We start from the raw sequence: 10,483 nt of genomic DNA on the forward strand, positions 1-10,483 counted from the left end.
TAAATTTCATGTGAAAAACAATATATATATATATATATATATATATAATCTATTGGACATATTTATTTTACATTGACTCATAAAATAAAGAGACTAAATATTTTATAATTTAGTTTAGAAATAAAACACAATTTTTAATAATAGTTTAAAAACAATAAATATATTTATTTCAATTTTTTTAATATTATAGGTGCAAGAAGCAATTATGGGGGTGAAGGAAGGAATTTTCCACTGAGAATAGGCTCGTCTAGGAAAACTTTTTATGGGCCTGGCCCATTGGATAGTCTTAGCAAAGGCCTGAAGTAGGGAACCGAACCCTTTTGTCTATGTGAACATCGGGATCTCAGGAAATCGTTCACAGTTTTGGTTGATTCCATTCTTCTCCTTCTTCTCCTTCATTCATTCACACTCTCAGGTAAATTCATTCACTCATTACTAATTACTTTACTCAAAATCCTGATCAAGCTCATCCGAATTTGCTACCATTCAGATGCTCTTAGCCTTCTTCGTTTTCACTTCATTTCCCTTTTTCAAAATTGCTTTAGATATAATTAGATGAACATATATATATATATATATATATATATATATATATATATTCAAGCTTTGCTGTTTGGTCATGTGTTCGGAACATGCTTTCTTGTTTTTGCGCCAAAGAAATGAAAAATAGAGTGTTGGGTTATTGAACAGTTGTGTTGGACATTTATATGACTAAAATAGTGAATATAGGAAGGGGATAACCCTTGTCGTATAAATTAGTTTTTGGAGTTTAATTATGCCCAAATTCAAATTCTAAGAAATAAATATATAAATTTGTTTGCTAAAAATGGACTGATTGGACTTGTTTGGAAGCTCAACAGATTGAATCAGTTTAGTCAGGTAAAGTTTTGGTTAGGTGTTGTTCTGCCTACCGATGAAATATAGAGGAACACTTTTGCACCACTCAGTGCTAAGGAAAACTTTATCTTCTTTTATCAAATTGTTGGAACATAGTCAATTTGTCTTTCAGATTGCCGTTCTAAGAAAATTGCAGACGGTTGTCTCTGGATCACCTGAAGAAGCCTGATGGGAATGGATCCTCTAGTCAGTGTTAAGTTTGCCTTGGACTATAATGGATCTCCGACTATTGGTTGGGGGTTATTTTTGGTGCAAACCAAAAAATAAAACAATGGATCTTGTTGTTTGGTGTTGAACTTTGTAATCCTGTTTTGAAGAGGAATGTTGGAAACATTAATTCTGTTGAATTGTTGATTATTGGAAATTTTACTTTTTCCTATTCTGTTATCATACGTAATTCTATTTGTGAAGTGTACTAGATTTCACTTGGTGAATTTCAATTTGGCTATTTTATCCTCTGCATACCAAAGCCAAAGCTAATTTTACTTGTTTCACTGAATTAGCCGTTTCCAACTAGAACATGTCACTTTAAACATTCAAGCATTGCTTCAAGTATCTTAATAGTGGCTATGCAAAGTAAATTCATAATGGCCCATGCTGATGAACTTGTGCCGAAGTTGTTAACTTGTTATGTGAAAATAAATACCAACTATTATCTTTAGTGCAACTCTGATCCCATCAAATAAGCATTTCATAGTATGACAACTTGTTTCACCTACATGTGTATCTCACATTTCAAAGAATACTTTCAGCAATAACTCAAGTTTCTTTAAGAGTTAAGTTGTATGTTTTGTCCCTTTGAAATGAGAATGGGAGATAGCTTGTAGACATTTGTATTTCTTTTTTTGGCCCACACTGGATCTTGGCTTTTAATTGTATCATAAAGATCAAGTGGCCAGTATTTAACTCTAAATATTAGTTTGGGTTTTTATATGATATATATATATATATATATATATATATAAAATATTGGTGTCTGCTCATTGATGAGAATAGAAGTAGAAAATAGTTGTCCACAAGGCATTGATCAAGGAATACTGAAGTTGCGGGAATTGAGAGAAAATTGTGCTTTGTCCTACTAAATTTATTTACTGAAAAATCTTTATTTTGTCTTTCAGACCGCTATTTTGAAAGCATTTTAAATGGTTGACAGCAATCCTTCCTCTGGATCACCTGAAGAAACACAAAATCCAAACCCGGATGGGAATGCACCAGCTGAAAGTGATCTTGCATTGGATAATTTAGTACAAAAAGTTCAAGAATCTCTCTCCCTGGAAAAAAGACATAAATTTTGGGAAACCCAACCTGTCGGGCAGTTCAAGGATATAGGAGACTCCAGTTTGTCAGAAGGCCCTATTGAACTTCCAACCCCTTTATCTGAGGTCAAACAAGAACCTTACAACCTTCCTGACCACTATGAATGGGTTACTTGTGACATCAACTCCGAGGACATGTGTGATGAAGTATACAACCTTCTTGCTCATAACTATGTTGAGGATGATGAGAACATGTTTCGATTTAAGTACTCGAAGGAATTTCTGCGCTGGGCTCTGCAACCTCCTGGATATTTTAGGAGTTGGCATATTGGTGTTCGTGTTAAAAGTACCAAGAAGATGGTTGCTTTCATAACAGGTATTCCTGCTAGAATCCGAGTTCGTGATGAGGTTGTTCATATGGCAGAGATCAATTTCCTGTGTGTCCATAAGAAACTTAGAACAAAGAGGCTTGCTCCTGTCATGATCAAAGAGGTGACCAGGAGGGTGCACCTGGAAAATATGTGGCAGGCAGCTTATACTGCTGGAGTAATTCTTCCTACACCAATAGCAACTTGTCAATACTGGCACAGATCTTTGAACCCCAAGAAGCTAATTGATGTTGGTTTCTCTCGGCTTGGTGCACGAATGACAATGAGTCGAACCATCAAGCTTTACAAGCTGCCAGAATCAACAGTCACCCCAGGGTTCAGAAAAATGGAAATTCATGATGTTCCCGCAGTTACAAGGCTAATTAGGACTTATTTAAGCCGTTTTGTTGTTGCACCCGATTTTGATGAAAATGATGTGGAGCATTGGCTTCTGCCAAAGGACGATGTTATTGATAGTTATCTAGTTGAAAGTCCCGAAACTCATGAGGTCACTGACTTCTGTAGTTTTTACACACTTCCTTCTACTATCCTTGGCCACCCTAGTTATTCACTTCTGAAAGCAGCATATTCATTCTATAATGTTTCCACTGTCACCCCTTTGCTTCAGCTGATGAATGATGCTCTCATTGTCGCAAAACAGAAGGATTATGATGTTTTCAATGCATTGGATGTCATGCAGAATGAGACCTTTTTGAGGGATCTCAAGTTTGGACCAGGTGATGGAAAACTTCATTATTATCTTTACAACTACCGAATAAGGCATGCATTGAAGCCGTCAGAGCTTGGGCTTGTGCTTCTGTAGCTAACTTTTTTAAATTTGTCATGTTATGCATGATTTGGGATTCGTGGTGGTTTTGTTGTAGACATTGTATGGTTGCGAATTATGTGATGATCAAGGTGGACCTTAAATTTTGTTTTTACTTTTGAACAAACAAGTTTTACAAAGACCTTGGAGGCAAACCTGTGATGATACCACAGACTGGTATAACTTACGGATTTCTAGTTCCTGTTTATTTGTCTTTTGTTCTGACTTATATGTCTTATTATATTTTTTTTCTGTAGAGCTTGGGATTTTGTTACTGGACTGTAATAGCTTATTTTACTGCATGTTAGCCATCTCAACATGTATTTGAACAGTGTCGTTGGATTACTCTTTCCTCATGTTTCTCAAAATCTTGAAATTTTAATGATAGAACACGTCACTTTATGAAGCCGCCAAGAATTATGTCAACTACATTTCGAAGGACATCTAAAAGAAATATCTTTAAAGAGTGGTTTGAAAATTTTAAAAAGCATCAAAATTTAATGTTAGCACATCAATTTCAATTATAATGATAAAGGCGAATGAAATTATTGCATTTACATTTAATTGATAAAAATAATCTTTATTAAAAATTAGCACTGGCAAACTTATTTGATATTCGATTAGGAAAATCTTTTCCAAATTTCAAAATTTAAAATAAATAGCATAAGATACTTTAAAATTAAAAATACCTATTGTCCACATCCAATTGAAATATTAATAAATATTAAAAATATTTGCAATTTGATTTTTTAAATCTATATCAAAAAATCATTACAAACAAACATCAAAATCAGATACAATTTTGTTGTATTTAATATAAAATCTTTATCAAACTAATATTTTACAGGTGAATACTTCAATTACTGCAAGAGTGTAAACTAAACCATAGAGAAACTTGATGGTTAAGTAATCTTTAACATTACCCGTAGCTATCTTCTGTTTTAATTTCACTTTCAAATAAAAGAATTACATAGGATGGATAAATTCTAGACCACTAAATCCAATATACAAGAATGATTTATATTACAACGCTAAAAAAAACATAAATAAGTCTGTTGTATAAACTTTAGTTCCAAATCTGGACAGATTTGGTGGACCAATAATACTTCTAAAGAATAGAAAATATGCATGGCCTACAAACATGACTTTCCATACAAATTTTAGGAATAAAAATTGTTAAATGAATCTGATACAATACACCCAAAAAATGATATATATCTATCTCATTGAATCAACAAAATTTTAGATATAGAAATCAACATCAAGTTGAATCTATTCATAGACCTTTTTCGTTGACCATCTTAAGCCAAGAGGATAATTTCACCACGCGAACCTGCATGAGTAGACCCACAAGATCAATAGTAATAAAAAACAATCAAAAGGATTAAAAAATCACAAATTAGCTCATCTATAGTACATTGTTCATATATGTCTTTTGCTAGCTGCAACATTGAATCACTATGTTCAACCAACAATGATATTTTTTCTGCCTCCTTTACTGCTTCCGCAGCCAGATATGATTTACTTTCAGCATCAGCAACTCTGTAGGCCGCAGTATCAGCAGCTTCCTTTATTGTATCATTAGATGCCGTAATGACAGAAGCTGGGGATTGCCGTTCTGGTTGTGGTTGTAATTGCCGTGGCCGGACATCCTTTGGTTTCGGTGGAGGTGATTTTGCCCCGGAGGTGACATCCTTTTTTATTTTGTAACAATTTTGTACCTGTAGATGGTAAAGAGTAGATTAATCCTACAAGACTGAGACATGCTTCAAGCTTCAAGACCATTAACTTAAATATGACATTTATGCTTGCATGGAAAGTCCCCGGCGGGAGGGAGCCTATAGCCTATTGGAAGAAGAGAAACATAAAAAGTCCTAAAAATGGAAGCCGCGAAACACAGTACACAGGTGTGATGATTGTGTAAAAATAAATGTGCAAATATTTTAGATCACATTACTCATTGCTTTATAATTACCTAAATATACCAATAGTCAATAAATGATTATTACAATTTCAAAAGTGTTCACATGTGTGTGTCCATGAGTGTGTGCAATTTTGGTGCATGAAGAAAAGCATAAATACACAATATTGGTAAATATGTAAAAAGAAAAAACTAATGGTTCGGTACTGCATATACATATCAAAAGTTCATAAATGATGATCACAATTTATGGAAAAAATAGGTTGTAGTCATAATAAATAAGCAAAATACATATCTTTCCCCCACCAATATAAGAATGTATTTCTCCTATTACGAACATGTGACAAATTCTATAACTTTTCTTTAAGGAACTCAAATTAGATTATTGAATGTATGAGAAAAACCAATAAAATATACGAAAAAGAAAGTCCAATGTATGAGATTCCCACCTTGTTAGAATTGAGTAGTGGTGAGAGTAGATATATATAGTTTTACTCTACCAAGCAGAGATGTTGTTTCCAGTAGTTGAAACAGTAAGAAAAAAGCCCCAAACCCATTGTACCAAGGCTCACACTCAACTATAATATGCAATACAGTAAAATCACCAATTCACCATATTGAAACTATATTACCTTTTCAAGTTTCCCTTGACTAACAAGCCTCCTCAACCTTGTACTTAATGCCCTTCTAAAATTTTGAGGAACCTGATGCTTTTGCTGCAGTATTATGTTTAGTGCTTGTTACAAATTAAATTCTCAAATAAAAATACTTAAAACTAACGGATAATATAGACAATAAGCAAACCATATTAAAGTAATTTTCTTATTCCCCTCTTCGCCATAAAAAAGGAGCAGGGCCTAAACAAAACCATTAGCAGGGTCTTGGAGTTCAAGAATTGATCTCAAATACCAAAATGTAAGTGATGACAAACGGATGAGTTACGGTTGTTACCACCCAAAATATTTATACATTGATAGACAAAAAATTGTTGATTACTCTCCAATAAGACTGCTTTGCTAAGTCAGAAAACTTAAAGAAACAGCTGGAACTAAAATCTCCAGATCTATAAAGCATGATAATGATCACAGAATTACATATTGAAAGTGACATGCGTTTCCATTCTAGGTTTTGAAATGTAAAACCCATATCATAATCTCAAAAACAAGTATTCTTCTAACAACTTTACAAAATATATATAGAGTAATATCATTGACAAATATTATCGAAACATTGGTAACAAAGATCTTCATCTGACCTCGATGAAACTAACAATGGCACTTAGGTCAGATCCATTATTATCCTTTAGTGCTGATAGAGCTTCAAAAACCATTGCATTATACCTGATAAAAGAACAAAAGTATCGACAGACAGCTCCTCAGATTATGATCTTAATTGGCAGAACAAATAGGTTGCCATTTTTCATATTCATAATAAAAGAATTCGAATTTGTAATTGGAGGGCCAATGAATGTAAAACAATAATGACTGCAACACTGCTAATACAGCATCAAACATCTGTTAACTGGCGCAAATTAAAAAAGAGAGTACATACATAGTGCTATTTTCATACCTCGGAGGGTTTTTGACATCTTGACCATTCGGAGAAGAATCAAGGGCAGCGACCTCAGTCCGTGCGTTTTGAGGAGCAGGGAGGGCGTTTTGAGGAGCGGTGGCGGTGGAGGAGGTGGCAGCAGTTGGAGGTGGAGGAGGAGGAAGAGCCTTGAGCTTGGGAACCCTAGGTTTGTCTTTGGAGACTTGAGAACCGTTACTGACGCTCAAATTCCGCCATTTGTCCTGAAAGAGAGGGAATTGTAACAACCCTAACCCTAACCGAAACCCAATTGTAATAAGATTGAAGAAAAGAAAAGGTGTTCGGGGTTAAAGGATTTACCTTGAGGTCGATGTTGGAACGAGAAGTGAGGAAAGGGGCGAATTGAGGATCTTTGAGAATGTTCTTCCACTTTCCGGGACCGTGCTTTTCAACTCCGGCGATGAGCGCGTCTTCTTCGTCTTGCGTCCACTTCTGCTTCTGATTCCCCATTCACATTCACATTCACATTCACATTCACATTCACATTCACATTCACATTCACATTCACGACTCAACTCAAATTCAAACTTCCCTTTCCTTCTTCACTGATTCATCTCATTCCTATCACAACTCAACACGAATTCACACTTCTCTTTCCTTCTTCACTGATTCAGCTAGTTCATGTCTTCAACTTTCATACATTTTAGATTCAAAACTTCAAAAATTAACAATCTAATCAACTTAATTTCTTTTACATATTTTAAGTTCGTATTTAAATTTGATACGTGAACAAAATTTAACTTTTAAATTTAATTCCAAATACTGTTTTATTGAATTCATGATTTCGCTTTGTATTTGTTAATAACATGCACAAATAGATTTTACTTATGAGAGAAAATTATGAATATTTGCATTCTTGTGAATTTTTCCCAATTACAATTTTATGACCGAATTATCATTATTATTATTACTATTATTATTAGTTTATTAATTGATCATCAACTCTTTTTTTCACATATTATATCATTATATTATTTTTGATTTCATGTTTATTATCAATTTGTTAAATGTGTATAACATAACATATACTACAAACATTACAAAAATAATAATGAACGGCATTAAAAATTAAATAACTTTAGATTGTATACAAACTCTTTGAACTTCTGGATCATCCAATTTACAAACTTTCTGAATCAGTCTATCTAGAATCTTCCAAACCAAATCATACGGAGAGAAAAAAAATTACACCTCCCACTCTCCGTGAAGATGCAAAAGAAGAACAAATTATAATATATAAACTATAACCAACCTCAACTTACAAATTAATTTGTAAAAATAAGATAAATTTAAACTCTTAAGTAAACAATAGAAGACTTATAAATTAAAAGAGAAGTTTATTATGTTTTAATTTTTTATCTATTTTATAATATAAACTTTTTACTTAATATAAATTCAAGCATAAGTATTTTGTTTTTCAGTGACCGATTATTTATGTCATTTAATATTGATTTACTATAGTTATTGTTGTATTTATCTTAATAATAATTCTTGAACCTAAAATATATAAGAATTGTAGTTGCGTTAACCATATCAAGAAACTTGGAAATGTTAGATACGTTGTCACAAGAGTGAAAACAAAAATATAATATTTTTTATCATTTAAATAAAGGATTAAATATGTTTTTCGTCCTTTAATTATCACACGATTTTTGGTTTAGTCCCTACTCGAAACTTTTGTTCCTTTTAGTCCTTTTAGTTTTAAAACTCGTATTTTTAATCCTTAAAAAGTAACAGGTGTTAGATTTCCTTGTGAGGTAGCTAACAGCAAATCAGTCTGATACCATTTGTATACCACGTTGCTTTTACTTTTTGAAATCAGATTTAAGTGATCTGCCACGTATGTTTTCATTTATGAAATCAAATTAGGGCTATTTTGTGTTTGAAAATAATTAGGGTTCTTAACAAAAATCAAAAGTCCGACAAGCAGCAACACCCATCTCTCCCTCTCCCACCAAATAACGACAAACTCATCAGGTTCAGATACTAAAAAAGGCACAAGTTCAAATTCTGAATACATCAGTTCAATCCACGATTCAATTTTTGCCCCTTCTTAATTCCCTCGTGATTCAATTACTTCCATGGCCATCACCATGAGTCCACCATGGACAACTCCTACAAAAGGGTAATCACAACGATCTCCCTACACTAATCTTCTTCACTAAATCGAAATCACCATGGAAATTTGCAGAAGAAAAATCCAATTGAATGCAAAGAAACCATAAAATCCCAAATTACACTCGCGAAATCGCACGTCATCATCTTCTTCGCAACCCTGAATAACAAATTCCAGAAATCAACAATCCAAATCGTGAAACCCTAACCCGCGAGACATCTTCCTCCTTTGCGCCACCATTCAGATAATCTCCTTCGTTTTAATCGCACCATGGAAGCATTAAACGCCTCCCTCATCTCCTTCAACCTCCGTCCAAGCCATTATGCCTGCAGCAACATGCGCGAAGCAACCTCCATCTCTCGACGCTTTTTTGTCTTCTCCGTTCAACTTCGCGCAAATCGCGTCTGTCTTCAATCAAACACTTTTACGCGAACCTGTCTTCAATCATTTATGAAATCAGATTAGGGATTTTTTATGTTTGAAAATAATTAGGGTTCTTAGCAAAAAGAGTAGTAAAAGAGAAAAAAAGAAAAAAAAAACGTGGCACAAAGTTATAAGGGAAAGTGGCATCTGATGTGGCTCGTCATTAGCCACCTCACAGAAAATCTAACGTTGTTGCTTTTTAGGAACTAAAAATACGAGTTTTAAAACTAAAAGGACTAAATAGAATAAAAGTTTCGAGTAGGGACTAAACCCAAAATCGTGTATACTTAAAAGACGAAAAACATATTTAACCCTTAAATAAAATAGGTTTGAGTACTGAAACAAAAATTATACTATTGTCAAAGTTTAAAAAAAAAAACTTTTAATCATACCATCAAGTTGAAGAAAAAAATAATCAGAAACTAAATCAATTACTGTTATTTTGGTTCAAATTTGTGGTTAAGAGAACTTATTCACAAAATCAAATAATTTATTCTCTTCCTAAAACATATATTTTTTCTTATAACCATATATTTTACGGCGGAAAAAGTAAGTGCATCATAATTAAAATAATGAAAACATTCTCTTCCTAAAACATCCTACTAACCCAAGGAGCAACATTCTTTCACAAATAATGAAAACATTTAACACTTCATTGTGTGAAAAGAACAAATCATGGCACTGTTACTATTATTTTATTTTCCTTGTTTTTCTGCTTACATTTGTTTTGTCTTTTCATAGTGCAAAAGTCCTGAAATATTACCAAACCAAAAACGCCTGGTTTAAGTGGTCACTATAACCTTTGAAAGAAGTGTTCAAATTCTGTGTTTGTCATGGAATTTAACTCCGTTGGGCTAGATTTTTGTTTTTTATGCCTTGCAATACGCAGAAACATACCTGCTTGAAAATTGCACTATTATATCAGGTTTCTCCCAGCTAGGACTAATGGATGATTATGCATCTCTCATCACCACTTCTCTAAAGATTATTATATATAGATTGAATTATGACCAAATGCATCTTCAAAGTTGAAAACCGCACTCTCTTCTGAAACTAAATAAATGGAAATATCCCTCACCCCCCACA

General features: G+C 33.4%; 2 protein-coding genes across 2 annotated transcripts; one reads left to right on the forward strand and one right to left on the reverse strand.

Annotated features, from left to right (window-relative positions):
- The first annotated feature begins 312 nt into the window (after positions 1 to 312).
- LOC108323170 (glycylpeptide N-tetradecanoyltransferase 1) lies at positions 313 to 3,562 on the forward strand. Its single transcript, XM_017555534.2, has 2 exons — positions 313 to 415; positions 2,016 to 3,562. The coding sequence occupies exon 2, from the start codon at positions 2,040 to 2,042 to the stop codon at positions 3,342 to 3,344; it is 1,305 nt and encodes a 434-aa protein (XP_017411023.1). The 5' UTR covers positions 313 to 415; positions 2,016 to 2,039; the 3' UTR covers positions 3,345 to 3,562.
- Positions 3,563 to 4,333: 771 nt separating this feature from the next.
- LOC108323173 (telomere repeat-binding factor 5) lies at positions 4,334 to 7,537 on the reverse strand. Its single transcript, XM_017555537.2, has 6 exons — positions 7,159 to 7,537; positions 6,838 to 7,061; positions 6,524 to 6,608; positions 5,901 to 5,984; positions 4,765 to 5,068; positions 4,334 to 4,680 (listed from the first exon to the last, which is right to left on the reverse strand). The coding sequence occupies exons 1-6, from the start codon at positions 7,306 to 7,308 to the stop codon at positions 4,649 to 4,651; spliced, it is 879 nt and encodes a 292-aa protein (XP_017411026.1). The 5' UTR covers positions 7,309 to 7,537; the 3' UTR covers positions 4,334 to 4,648.
- Positions 7,538 to 10,483: the final 2,946 nt, after the last annotated feature.

This window comes from Vigna angularis, chromosome 9 (assembly GCF_016808095.1).
Source record: "Vigna angularis cultivar LongXiaoDou No.4 chromosome 9, ASM1680809v1, whole genome shotgun sequence".
Classification (NCBI taxonomy): domain Eukaryota; kingdom Viridiplantae; phylum Streptophyta; class Magnoliopsida; order Fabales; family Fabaceae; genus Vigna; species Vigna angularis.